The following is a 14946-nucleotide window of genomic DNA, read 5'->3' as shown; positions in this document are numbered from 1 at the left end:
TGAAGCTACGAAATTTGAAGTGTGACGTGGCGAATGATTACTGCATTAAAAATATTTATAATTTTTTTATTTTTTAAATTTTTATTTATAATTTGTAATAAATAATTCTACTTATGAAATATTTAGATTCTTATTTTCCTTTTATATATCTAATTTATTATTTTGATATAATCAAGTATGAATGTAATGTACAGAATGTACAGATTTTTTTTTACTTTTATTGCAAATGTTGATCTGAAATCAGAGGAGAACGTCAACGTCAAGCAAGCAGGAGGGTTTGGAGGGGGAAGCATGAGCTGTGTGTTTAAAAGTAGACATTTTTATGGGCGTAGCCGGTGGTCCCGGGAGGTAACAACCACGAAAATAGGGCATCTACTGTATTGCTTAATTGTGTGTGCGTGTGTATTTTTTTTAAAGTAGCATCAAAATGCTCAATAAGAAGCTCAGTGTCGGAACGTGAAGGTAAAAAGTCAGCTCCACCTGAGGCTCAGAGGTTAATTTCCATCTAAAGAACGTGGGGAAAATAAACATGGCACCGTGCGAAAGAAGTGGGGTTGCTGTTGATGACGCGCTAACTTCACCAGCCCGAGGAACCTCGCTCCATTCACTCTACACGGCTCTGTGCTGTATAGTAAGTAGTCATGGAAGTATTCATGTACACAGGAAGCCCTACGGTACGAGCGAACAAAGGTAAATGGGCGAAAGGGACTTCGGTGGGAAGAAGCGCCGTGAGCTGATGAGAAGTGATGGCCGCGTCGCCATGACGACGAGAGGATGAGACAGTCGGGCGTTGCCGTGAGAACAACAAAAGCCAGGAAGCATTGGAGTCGAGTGTTTTTTTGTTTTGTTTTGTTTTTGCTCTACAATGTAGAATAATGAAGGCCAAGGCTGCTGCGCTTCCGTTGATGTAAGGAGAGGGACAGAAAAGGTGTTAGCGGCCGTAACCGTGGCAACCGCATCCCTCCAGGAAGCTGGGGAAGTTACTCAGCAGTTAGACACACAGGCGTCTACAGTGTAGTAATCTGCGTGTAAAGGATGTTATTTTATAATGGAATGTAAAATTAATTAGAACAATAATATAAATATTATATAAATAATAATTAAATAATTTTTATTATATTATAATTTTTTACTTTTTATCTTTGCTACATTAGTCATCTTGTTTCAAGTCAAAAGCAATAGAGTTCTTGCTTTGACTGTGGACATCAGTCTCTTTTAAAGATTCTTATTTTTTTACTCTAATGATCGGTAAATTGATAGCGCCAGGCAGTGATTTCAACTCTGACCTTGTTTGCAACACAATTCAAAGTCAACAGGGTTTTTGCTACGACGCAATACAACAATCGGGCAGTTGAATTGAGATTCATTTCTAAACCGCGTCAAGAAAGCATCCACACGTGGCGGGAAGTGACGCTACATGCTAGCCGCCTTGCTTTGGATGCCATTCAAGATCAATAGGATTGTTGCCGTGGCTGCTCGAGACCTTTGCGATTTGATTTCGGCAATGTTGCCTCCACAAACCCTAAAAATCCTGAGACCATCGCACTTCTTAGTTGTCATTGTCCATTTCTTAGGAGAAGAATATCAAGATTAGTTTGCTTCTTTATTACTAAAGCATTTTTAGACCCTGAATTCATGTAATTTAAATTTTGTGAACAGTTTTTTTTACATCAAATTGCTGAAATTTCCACTGAAAATAAAAAAAAAAAATCACCAAAATATGTGTTTCGAAAGTCAGATTAAAACACAGTGTTTAAAAATTGACTTTGCTAAAATATGGAGTTTTAAATTTCTTTATGTAAATATTCAGTGGAAAAAAAATCAGTGCAAATAAATCTGATCCGATGTACACTTCTGGAAAATGAAGATGTCAAATCCAATTTTTTTTGCACTGAATTTTTAGAAAACTGAATAAAAAAAAAAATTAAACTGAAATTTTATTTGAAGCAATTTTTTAAATATAGTTGTTTTTAGTTTCGTAAGACATAATTTTTAGAAACATTTTTAAATAGAATTTTGTAAAAAAAAAAAAAAATTCTTAGACTGAATTATTTTTTAAATATATTTTTTAAACTGAATTTAAAACAGTTTTAACAGTTAAAAAAACAACTGAATAAACACTTTTTTTTCTTTTAGACTGATTTTTTTTTTGCTTTATAGCAGAATTAAAAAACTGTTTAAACAGGATTTTTTAAAAGATTTTTTTAAAAGGAATTTTTAAAAAACTATTTTTAAACCAAGTTTAAAAAAAAGTTTTTAAACCAGAATCTTTAAAATTCATTTTTTTCAAATAGAATAAAAAATATATCTATTTTTTAAAACGGAATGTTTAAAAAAACACATTTTTAAAGCAGAATTTAATTTAATTTTTATCTTAAAACAGAATATATAAAAAAAAAGGTTTAAAACTGAATTTAAAACACTGTTTCAAAAACTGAATTAAAAACATTTTAAAAACTCTCTTAAAATACTGTGTTTTATCAAACTTCCTTTCTCAAACGCACATTTTGCTTATGAATTCTTATTCTATGGAATTTTCCAAATAATTCACAAATTCATAAATTCAGGGTGTATACAATATATATATATATATATATATACTTTTTACGATGTCTAATGTCTGATTTCATGTACATTTTCACTTTGACTCTGCTTTTCTGTGACTTGCTGCATCTGCCTCAAAAAATGCACTAAAAAGGGCAAAATCGATGTTGTCCTTCCTTCCTGCATATTGTTCACGTGCAGGTGAGTAGTAATCTTCCTTTTTGTACAGCGTGAATCATTTATGATTGTGTGTACGTCACCATGAAACGTCTGCAGTGGGCCCCTGCATACTACATTTTTTATTGTATGCGGCCCTGGCTGGTCTTATTTACAGTATATTTCACAGAAATGGACTCCACTGGCTTATTATGTAAGACGCCGGCCCACGTTTGGTCCTTTCCATCCCACACCCTCCCATGTCAGTCCTCTCATGAGGCGCCAGCGTGGTTTTTAGTCACTGTGCTCCAATCATGCCTACACCTGTAAGCCATCCTCATTGCGATAATCTTCACGCATCTCGAACAGAAAAGGGTCTTCCAAAGGCGTCACCACCAGGTCGGACGCATACAACACGTCCGGCTAAGATCGAGGATTCAGCTTCAGGCCCAGCTTGATTCACGAGTTGACAAGAACTTGGCTCGGCTGAAGGTAAACGGATCGATAGCCGCCACGAGCGGACCCGCTGTGGACTCCAAAGCAGAGCCAGAATACAATTACAGGAAGTGTTGCTATTTAAACGACCACAAAATAAACGAAATGCAAAGCCGACATTTTGCCGAGCCTCTGATTGATTGATTGATTAATTGACTACGATCCCGTTGTCCATGTAGTGCAGGCCCCCAGCTTTCGGCCCCCGGCTCATTTTCATTGGCTCTTGGCATGTTGATAAAAAAATACATATAAATGACTAAATAAATCATATTAACTTATATGTATTGAAATATTATATATTTAATTTATTAAAATTTCATTGAATGTATTATATATTTAATTTAATTTAATTTAAATGTCATTATTTTAAAATAAATGAATAAACTGAATGTAATATTAATTTGATATATTAAAGGATTATTAGCTTCTGTTTTTAGGGCCGGAGCACAGACATGCGAGACCCTCTTAAAACTGCTACGTTTATTATTATTGTTTGATGTATATTTTGCAACTTTTCTTGCATTTTTGAGGGCCTTAACATGCATGAAAACTCAACAAAATTTGCAAACGCGTCAGATTTGGTGCAAAAATGGGATATTTCGGGGGTCCCAAAGACGAAGGACCAAAAGTCACTCAGTAAACTTTGAAAAGGCCACCAGTTTCACAGAACGTCACAAAATTTGGATGCACAAGAAGCTCTCAAGAAGCCATGTTCCAAAACAAAGAGGATGTCAGCCATTTTGGTTTCCATCTGCAATTTGGTGCGAAAACTGGGGGTTGTATTTCAACTAACTAGTCTTAGGCACTTGGAGCAAATGAGCCCAAATGAAAATCAGAGATACTAGACAGACGGGCGATGTTGTATTGTGAAAGATTTTAGGCTGTCCCCTAAGATGTGGGCGGGGCATGTTGACAAACTTTGACAATTCGCCAATAAACTGTAAACGGTAATAACTCAGTTCCACAGGTACGTACTGTATCGGTCACTTCCTGAATTTGTTTCAGCGCCATTCAGTGGCAACAGGAAATGGAAACAAGCCCTCCGACTCACGTGAACCCTGAGTTGTGTGGGGGTGCGAGTGCCCGTTTGTTTTTATCTGTCAAAAAAATCCGGCAAAAAAAGAGCTTTAGTCTACTAATGGCTGCCCTTTGGACACCCCCGGTCTAGCCTCTCACGGCTATGTATGTGAACGTGTAAGATGATGACTCAGCATTCCTGCACGTCTTCTCCCGCATCATCGCTTCCTCTCACCGGCGTCGTGTCACCAAGCAAGCAGCTTACGGCCGCCGCAATCAGAGTTCCCGCTAGGCGCGCTCCCTCCGAGCCAACATATTGTGTTTGTGCTGAGCAGGACGCTTGGCCGGCTTCCCTCCACACTTTCACGGGAACAGGATGAAGGCCCGCTTGGCTTCGCAGGGCTCGTTCACCTCCTCCTCCTCCTCCTCTCCTTCTTCTGGTGGTGGCGTTCCAAACGCAAATTGCTGTCAGCAGTTTGGAAAGGCAGACGTTCTCCCTTTTGTTAATCAGCGAGATGGGTTTTAATCCTTAAAGCCGCAATTTGGAGACGCGTGTTTCACGCTCGGGCCTGCACTGATAATTATCTCGTTAGCTGGCATCACGTGACCTTCTGCCACAAACTTGCTGAAGGAGGTGTTTGGGAAGTGGACCAAAAAAAACACTCCAAATGAGACATTGTTTTGATGTCAGTACACTGAAATATGTTCAATCCCGCCGTCTGGCATGATTTTGAGAGTAGCCTGTTAGCTAGCAAAAGAACAAATACAGGCGGACCTCAGACGTTGCAAAGAAGCAAATTACAGCAATCCCTCGCCACTTTGGGCTTCCAATTTCGCTGAGTCACTGGATCTTGTTTTTTCAAAAAATATATGGATTAATAAATCATGCTGTTTTGTGGTTGCAAATGTCCTATTATTTGTCAAAACATGCTTATTTCAGCAAATTTTGCATATTCTTGGTCTAAATTCAGCATTTTCAAGCATAAAAATAAAGTAAAGTACAAAAATAAGGCATTCAGAAGACACATTCAAAGACATTGTGATGATATGTAGTATGCCATCACAGGAAGTACTATACAGAACAGGAAGTTAAAAAGAGCAAGGAACTCTCTCACTGCTAACGTGCGAGTCCATATTATGTCTTATTTATGTCTTATGTGTCTTGTTTTGTCTAATTAAGACTACCATGTTGGGTAATAGGAGTGTAAAGCTGACTATGGGGTGTTAATTCATGATTAGAGGGCTCTAATAATGTTAAAGCGTGTTTAGGTCATAACTATGCTCTAACTACAAATACAGTATATTAAATGTATGAATAATTATTGGTAAAAATAATATATTTAAGCAAACTTGTATTTTTGGCCTAAATGAAGGATTTTCAAGCATAAAAATGGCTCATCGCAGTAAAATTCAAATATAAGGTATTCAGAAGACTAATTCAAAGATGTTGTGGTGATATGTAGTATTCAACACTGGCCACTGGGTGGCAGTAATGTAACATTGATAAGACAAGAGCCACTGCAGAAAACGGAACATGGGTGAGTCTATATTATAGCTTTTTTCTCTTAATATGTCTACAATAGTGGGTAATAGAAGTGTAAAGGTGACTATAGGGGTGTTATTTCATGTCTTGAGGGCTCTAATAATGTTAAAAAGTGTATTTAGCATGTCGTAAACAGGTTTTCTATGCACTAGCAATGAAAATATTCCATTTATCAATAATTATTAGAAAAAAAAAATTCCCTATTTTTGGCCTAAATGAAGCATTTTCGTCCATAAACATGGTTAAATGAAATAAAATACAAACATAAAAGTCGCTGGTCACTAGTTGTCAGTAATGTTACATTGATGAGACAATAGCCACCACAGGAAGTACTGTACAGAAAACGGAACATGCGTGAGAACATGTGAGCCTATATTATGTCATATTTTGATAGGACTGTAAAGGTGACTTTAGGGGTATTATTTCATGTGTAGAGGGCTCTAATAATTTTAAAAGGCGTATTTAGAAGGTTGTAAACAGGTTTTCTATGCTCTAACTACCAAAATATTTCATTTCTATGCCTATTTAAGCAATTTATTTGGCTGAAATGAAGCATTGTCAAGCATAAAAATGTCAAACACAAATATAAGGCATTCAGAAGATGCATTCAAAGATGTGATGATATGTAGTATCCTACACTGGTCACTAGGTGTCAGTAATGTTACATTGATGAGACAATAGCCACCACAGGAAGTACTGTACGGAAACAGAAAGTAAAAAAAAGCAACAACAACAAGGAGCTTTCCAAATGCTAAGGTGTATATTATGTCTTATTTTGTCTTATGTCTACTATATTGGGTAATAGGAGTGTAAAGGTGACTATAGGGGTGTTATTTTATGTCTAGAGGGCTCTAATAATGTTAAAGAGCATATTTAGTAGGTCGGAAATTGATTTTTTTTAATGCTTTCAGTTCAAAAATGTTTCATTTATAAATAAAAACAATGCAGATTTAAGCTAATTTTATATTTTATTTGACTGAATTAAACATTTTCAAGCATAAAAATGTTTCAGTGAAGTAAAACACAACTATAAGGCATTCAGAAGACGCATTCTAAGAATGTGGCATTCTATACTGGTCACTAGGTGTCAGTAATGTTACATTGATGAGACTATAGCCACCGCAGGAAGTACTGTATGGAAACAGGAAGTAAAAGAACAACAACAACAAGGAGCTTTCCAAATGCAAAAGTGTGAGTTTATATTGTCTTATTTTCTCTTCTTATGTCTACTATATTGGGTAATAGGAGTGTAAAGGTGACCATAGGGGTGTTATGTCTTGCCCAGGGGGCGTATTTAGAAGGTCGTAAGCAGGTTTTTTTATGTTCTAACGATGAAAATATTCAATTTATAAATAAAACATCCTATTTAGCAGATAATAACTTATCACAGTCAGGTCTGGAACCGATGAACTACGATAAACAAGGGACCAGTGTACATGTACTGTACTGTCATGGCGCTCATAGAGGCGAATGTCTGACAGCCATGCGAGTAGGCTAATGTGAATGTGTCTCCATGGCAACGGGAGTGTGCCAAGGGTGATGTCACGGCTTTCGGGGAAACATCCATCTTTTTTTTTTTCCCCTTCTCTTATGTGTCCACGCATGCTCTCCTGTTCTTTCCTTCAGCCTTAATCTCATCAAGCGCTTCCTGCCCCCGCCCCTCCCCCCAAAAAGAAATGACATGACACCCTTTTTATTTATAACTTCAAATATGATAAATAATGTTGTCAAATATTTTCCCCCATCACCTCCTCGTCCTCCAGCCGAAGGCTGCTCCTTCCTTGTTGTGTTGCCATGACAACCTGCCAAGGTGTCGTTTGCACGCCTCGACTGAGTCAGGCCAGGACACTCATCCTGTGTGTGTGTGTGTGTGTGTGTGTGTGTGTGTGTGTGTGTGTACTAGAATGTGTAATTAACCTTCATAATGTCAGGGAGGATTATAATTCCATGCGGATTAGAGACGGGCAGGGTGATGAGTGTTTGTCACGAGTCAAAGAGATGAAAGCGTGTGGTTTACAATCCAGTGTAATGACAGATTGCCATCAGCATCAAGGAGGCTTCTGTAGACTTGCTAAGACGGACTAAATGTCAACGAGCCTGGATAAAGAAAGATGGCACGTCTTCCCTTCTTAAGCGCCGCTCATAGACTGCTTGCTGTATTGTTATGTACTGTAAGGACCTGCTGGAAAAATGCAAGTCATATATCCTCTAAGTGATGGGAGTTTTCTGCTGTTTTTATGGATGTAGTGTTGTCAGAGATCCTCCACCGTGCATGGCACAAGAGCTCTGCTGTTTTGAAGAACCTACTGCAAAAACGCCAGTCAAAACAGGCTCGATAGAACAGGAACACTTTTCTGTTTTTAAGGACGTAGTTAAAAAATGATAGATAAATGGGAATGATATAGCGCATCCTCTGTATAATTGGGAAAACTTTGCTGTTTTTCAGCACCGATTGCAAAAATGCTGCTCAAAGATTCTCTATATGACAGGAGCACTTTGCTGCTTTTAGGAACCTACTGCAAAAAACAAACAAACTCCCTAGTCAAAGATTCTCTATATGACAGGAGCACTCTTCTGTTTTTAGGAACCTACTGCAAAAAAAACAACAAAAAAAAACACCCTTGTGAAAGATTCTCTATATGACAGGAGCACTCTGCTGTTTTTAGGAACCTACTGCAAAAAAAACACCTGAGTCAAAGATTCTCTATATGACAGGAGAGCTCTGCTGTTTTTAAGCACCTACCCAGAAACACTATTCAAAGGTCCTCTATATAAAAGTAGCTTTCTACAGTTTTTAAGAACTGACTGCAAAAATGCTACTCCAAGATCTTGTATATGACAGGAGCGCTCTGCTGTTTCCAGGAAACTACTGTAAAAAAAAAAAACACCCTAGTCAAAGATTCTCTATATGACAGGAGTGCTCTGCTGTTTTTAAGCACCTACTGCAAAAACAGTAGTCAAAAGTCCACTATATAAAAGTAGAGTTCCGCTGTCTTTAAGGACTGACTGCAAAAATGCTACTCAAAGATCCTCTGAATCACAGGAGCACTCTGCTGTTTTTAGGCACATACTGCAAAAAAAACACCCTAGTCAAAGATTCTTTATATGACAGGAGCACTCTGCTGTTTTTAAGCACCGACTGCAAAAACACTAGTCAAATATCCTCTATATAAAAGTAGTGTTCTGCTGTTTTTAAGAATTGACTGCAAAAATGCTGCTCAAAGATCCTGTATATGACAGGCGCTCTCTGCTGTTTTTAGGAACCTACTGAAAAAAAAAAAAAACATCCCTAGTCAAAGATCCTCTATATCAAAGGAGCGTTATGCTGTTGCTCTGATTTTCATTCCCAGGCGTTTTTTGGCCATCAGGCCACCGGTTGAAGATGGCCGACATTGAGATGGATTTTCTGTTGAGTGGAAAGAAAGATTTTAGCGGCGATTCCACCTCATACTGACACCATCTCATCTTCAGGGGGTCCTATCTGTCCGTGTGGAGGGCTGCAAAGTGTGAAGCCGCGCGATGCGGTTCGATACGCGAAGGGATACTGTGCTGTGCGTGCTATTTGTGGCTGTGTAAACGGTTGCCTAGGTGACAGCTGGCAGGGTGCCGGGGAGGAGAAGCCCAGACAGACAGCAGGGAAAAAAACAGTTGTGATATATGAAAAAACATTGAAATAGGAAATATTTGAAGGGGTTTCAGCTGTGCATTTAGCCGTGGTGTTGTGGTTTGTGTCTGTCTGAAAGCTCCATTACTTTGAATGTGATTGCATCGAAACACAGACTGGATAAATCACATCGTTCCTTATCTAGTTTGGGTCCATTTGCCGTAAAGTGCTTCTCGTGCTTTGCTGTTGGCAATTTAACTATTGTTTTATTTATTTTTTCGTCCCAACTTTCATCACTAATGGACCGGTATCAAGTTACGCTTTGGGGGGAAAAGGTGTTTGTCGGTCATTTTTAGAGATGTATTTTGCTGGCTACAATAACAAGCTTCCGCCATTTCCCTAATTTAGAGCCGAAGAAAATTGTACACCTTTACGGTGACCCACCTTCTACATATGTCATGCGTTACTCCAAGAGAACGTAAGGAAACGGCAAAATATTTAAATACATCATGAAGCCACACCCTTATTCACATCCAAAATCGACTGTCAATAATGAAATAGAAGCTCTCTGGGTATGTGTGTGAAACGCTGGCCTCAAGTGGCCACAGAGCGCATTACACCTCGGACTCTTAACTCAGGCTGTTTGAAGGCTTCGTGGCCACTAGAGCGAGCCAGACACCGCAGCAAAACAGCCGCTCACAGCCTATAAAGAACACGATTAAGGTTTCTTCTTTAACATTTAATTGTGTAACGCAAATACATAATTGTTGTTGTGATGTTATTTTCTCCTAATGACGAAGAAATCCAATACGTAGAGCGTACACTTTGTCCCTATTGAAGTCCATTTGTCATCTTTGTGTGACTGTCAGTTGATGGGCGGGAATTTTCGTTCCGAGTAGCCAATCACTGCCCTCGGACAGTACGTAAGCACCAATAGGAACCCTTCGGCGGAGGTCACATGCTCCCTCAATGCTGCTAGGCTGTTTATATCATAGATGGTTTATATTAAGAAGGCTGCAGTCATGAGCTCATCGTGTACACACACACACACACACACACACACACACACACACACGCAAACATTTTTTTTATTCAACAAAACATTGGCTTTCTTCTAAGAACATCTTGCTATTAAAAGCATCTCCTTTGTGGAGGCACCCAATGAGATTTATGTAAAGCCTGGAGAGTAGCTAATTGCAATGGCATCACAATAGTAGCCCCCAGCTAACCTCCACTTAATCCGAGTATATATCAATTAATCATGAATAATGCATGATGACCACATGAATAATTGAGCCCGTTGATTCACAGCAGCTGCATATTTTGCCACATTTGTCACATTTTCTTCTTAGCAACAGACAATGCTAGCCAACAATACCACGATAGGTAAACGTAACAGTAATAGATTTATATATTTTATATATACTTGTATATGTCAAGAAGTACTAGTTTACTTGTTAGTATGAGGGGACAAGAAAAGCATGATTCTACTTTTACTGCTTCTCTTATTGTGGTAAAATGCTGTAGTTATGTTCATTATGTTTGTAGATATTTGTAGATTGATGATTGGATCATTTAGCTGTTTTTAACTACCTACTTAGAAAACAGTAGTCAAAGATCCTCTATATTAAAGTAGTGCTCTGCTGTTTTTAAGGACCTACTCCAATAATTCTACTCAAAGATGCTCTGTATGACAGGAGCGGTCTGTTGTTTTTAGGAATCTACAGCAAAAAAAAAAAAGCCTAGTCACAGATCACCTCTGTAAAAGTAGCGTTCTGCTGTTTTTAAGCACCGACTGCAAAAGCAGTAGTCAAAGATCCTCTATATCGAAGTAGTCTTCTGCTGTTTGGACCTACTGCAAAAAATGTTACTCAAAGATTCTCTACATAACGAGAGCTGTCTGCTGTTTTTAGGAACCTACTGCAAAAAAACCCTTGTCAAAAATCCTGAATTTAAAGTAGCATTCTGCTGTTTTTAAGGACCTACTGCAAAAATGATCCTCCATGATCCTCTGTATGACTGGAGTGATTTAGGAACCTACTGCAAAAAAACCCCCAACTAAATTAACATTAACTTGAGGTTGTGCACCAACAAATACGCATATTAGCACTCAGTAACATCATCAAATCTTACCTTTACGCAGAAAAGGGGAAAAATACAGTTTAGTAGTCTATCTGTGCAGCATGGGACAAAGTTAGCACACACGCGCAATATTGCATTCAAGGAACGTCGAACAAAGTGGGACGGGTCGCTGCTTGCAACAACAGATACATGCAAAAACTATGGGATTTGTATGATAAAAAATAAATAAAATAAAATAATGGCTCATAGTTCCAAAATTGATGTGCACTTTGTAAAAAAATGTGTGTAATTATTTACAAATGTTTTTTTTTTTAAGTGTATTTATTTATTTTTTTTATCATTGCACCTGAAAGCTTCCCACGGCCCTGTTCGAGTCCGCTCACAGACTGGTACCAACCTGGTGGTTGGTGACCCCTGCTCTATATAAAAGTGACATTCTTCTGTTTTTAAGGACCAACTGCAAAAATGTTGCTCAAAGATCCTCTACGTGACAGGAGTGGTCTGCTGTTTTTAGGAACCTACTGCAAAAGAAAACCCCATAGTCAAAGATCCTCTATGTAAAAGGATGCTTGAATTTGCTTGAATTTGACCTTGGAGGAAGTGCACGGCATTCTGAAGCACAATTGTGTATTTACTGGGAATAGATCCTCCCAGGATTCCTTGTGATGTCACATGGGACACTTTTTAGAGCGCCGTCCGTCCTCCGTCACCTCCAGACGCTCCTTCTTTAAATGTCTGATGGTTCCATCATAAGCGAAGGATCTTCATTTCCCAGCTGCTCCCTTGCCCCTCCTCCTCTTTCTCATCCTCCTCCCCGCTCCCTCCCTCAACCTCCTTTCCACTGCCGTTTCCCCGTCCTCGATCACACGTCCCATGGAGTCATGGAGGATGGCTCAGGTGCTCATTTTGGGGCTGTGCATGGGACAAGACCAGTTCTCCCCTCCTCTTGAGCCCCTTCATGGATCTCTGGAGCTCCACTAGGATGTTTTTACGCCTCTTCCCTGCAACGCCGCTCGTGGATGCTATTTGGGAATCATTCTAAAGCGGGAACATCCTGCCTCACCCCCCCCTCCCCATCTTTGCATCCAGGAAGAGCATTTTGAGCAGGAGCATCCCTCCATTCCAGCCCCCACCTGTGAGGGGCAGCCTGGGACTTAAAGGAAAGCAAGTTGGAGAGGGGGAGGGAGGGGGGGGGGGCAAAGAGCTAATCAGCAGGAGACCGTCTCTCCCACCTGTGAGGATTAACCCGGCAGCATGGCGCACGCCGCCTCGCAGCTGAAGAAGAAGGCGGACGAGAACCTGGTGGCCGCCGAGGAGGAGCGGGAGAAGGAGAGGAAAAGGGCCAGGAAGCGTCCTCGTGATGTCAAGAAAAAGGTAGAAGGGTGGGGGTGGGGGGGGTTGTCCTTTTGGGAGTAGTGATTGACAGAGACGTAAAAAGACAGACGAGTGGAGAGAAAAGAATGGAGGACAGGCTGGGATTTTTAGGGAGCGGGCTGGTCTTAATATTGGTGTGTGTGTGTGTGTGTGTGTGTGTGTGTGTGTGTGTGTGTGTGTGTGTATGTGTTGTCATGACTTTTATCAATTCTAATGGTCAAATAAACACACACTTATGTTCCATAATGAGAGGGGACGGCCATCTTTACCTCCTTTTGATTGCTTTGTGTCACTCACCTATTTAACATGATCATAGAAGAACACAAACTTATGCAGTGATGGAGTTTTATGTTTGCAGGTGTGTGTGTCTGTGTGTCTGCGTGTGCGTGTGTGTGTGCGTGAGTGAGTGTGTGTACTTTGTCTTTGCAGAGACATTTTGGCTTACACACACACACAAGATGCTGACATGCTAGGATGAGCTTCTTTCATCCCAGCAGAGTTTGTGTGTTTGTGTGCGTGCGTGCGTGTGTGTGCGTGTGTGTGTGTGTGTCAGGCCCGGCACCACCCTTGACGCCGCACCGCTGTCATCTCACAGTGATGGACTTTTGATGCTGAAGATGGTGTGTGTGTGTGCGTGTGTGTGTGTGTGTGTGTGTGTGCATAATCTGTATCTGTAAGCAGTCACGCCCTGCGGTTTCTTGTGTGTGTTTGTGTGTGTGTGCAAACAGGACATCGGTACGCTCGGACAAAGTTAAGACTTGCCCCGAAATGTGCAAACATCCCTGAGATGATCAATCAATAGCTGGATGTCTAATAATCAATAATCATTTGTGTCAACGTAAACATTTCAGCTGTAATTGATTGGTGGAGTTTGCATGTGCGTAGATGACATTTGAGATTTCTGTCCTGTGTGTGTGTGTGTGTGTGTGTGTGTGTGTGTGTGTGTGTGTGTGCGTGTACGTGAGTGGGAGGGCGAGCCTCGGGGTTAGCCACCTGTCACCAACAATCAATAGCAGTGACCTTATTGACTTCAAGGTCAAAATGAGAGTTGACTTCCTGCCTGTTGGCGACGGTCACGTGGTGATCCAACACAATTCTAAAATGTCCTATTTGGTGTATGCTCGTAGACGACCACAATGCATCCTGCAGGGCGTACAGTCATTGATGGTTTATCGCGGTTAATTGGCCGACCGTGAAAAGTTGTAATCTAATGAGAAAAGCTCATAATTTGATGAGAATGGTGTCGTATTATTATGAGGGGATGTTTTAGTAGCAAAAAGGTGAAATATTAAAGAAAGAGGAAAGATAGATACTTTCTTCATCTCCAAGAGAAATTCACATTTCCAGCAGCTCTGCAAAAATGTCCTGATAAATTGAGTCACAAACAAGTTAAGATGGGAACAATAAGAAAAAGAATAAAATAGAATAAGGATAAATACAAAAAATAACATATGCATAATAATTTAATAAGTCCAGTCATGTGTGTGTTTTTTAATCACTCCCCGTCTGTTGTGTTGAAAAGCCGCATGGCGTGGGCGAGGAATGATCTGCTTAGTCTATCAGTGGAGCAGGACAGTGATAGTAATCTGCCACTGAAACTGCACTTCTGTCGGGAGATGATGCCGTGCATTGGGTGATGCTGGTTGTCCATGATGGAAAGGAGCCTCCTCAATGTCCTTGGCTCTTCCACAGATGTCAGGCTGTCCAGCAGTGCCAATGACAGCGCCTGCCTTCCTCACCAGTTTGTCCAGGCGTGTGGCGTCCTTCTTCTTGACGCTGCTCCCCCAGCACACTATTGCATACGGGAGGGCACTAGCTACCACAGTCTGGTAGAAGATCTGTAGCAGCTTCTTGCATACATTGAAGGACGCCAGCCTTCTGAGGAAGTACAGACGGCCCTGCCCTTTCCTGCACAGAGCATCCATGTTGGCAGTCCAGTCCAGTTTATCATCCAGTTTATCGGTGTGAACCACCTCCACACAGCCACCTTTTTAATGAGAACAGGTTCTGGATGTGTCCTGTTTCTCCTAAAGTCCACCACCATTTCCCTGGTCTTGGTGGTGTTGAGGTGCAGGTGGTTTGCATTGCACCAGTTGACAAGGCCCTGGATCAGTTTTCTATACTCATCCTC

General features: G+C 40.3%; 1 protein-coding gene across 2 annotated transcripts in view; it reads left to right on the top strand.

Moving 5' to 3' along the window:
- Nucleotides 1-11696: 11696 nt before the first annotated feature.
- LOC129167887 (ankyrin-3-like) overlaps nt 11697-14946 on the top strand; it is a 96260-nt gene continuing 93010 nt past the window's right edge. The window contains exon 1 of one of the 2 annotated variants that reach the window (XM_054752548.1): nt 11697-12815. In XM_054752548.1, the coding sequence (XP_054608523.1) occupies nt 12696-12815 (120 nt within the window). In that variant the 5' untranslated portion in view covers nt 11697-12695. The remainder of the gene's footprint in view (nt 12816-14946) is intronic. The other variant, XM_054752559.1, reaches the window with a different exon arrangement.

The sequence above is a fragment of the Dunckerocampus dactyliophorus genome, chromosome 15 (assembly GCF_027744805.1).
Source record: "Dunckerocampus dactyliophorus isolate RoL2022-P2 chromosome 15, RoL_Ddac_1.1, whole genome shotgun sequence".
Classification (NCBI taxonomy): domain Eukaryota; kingdom Metazoa; phylum Chordata; class Actinopteri; order Syngnathiformes; family Syngnathidae; genus Dunckerocampus; species Dunckerocampus dactyliophorus.
Note: the sequence above shows the minus strand (reverse complement) of the source record. Positions and strands in the feature narration are given on the sequence as shown.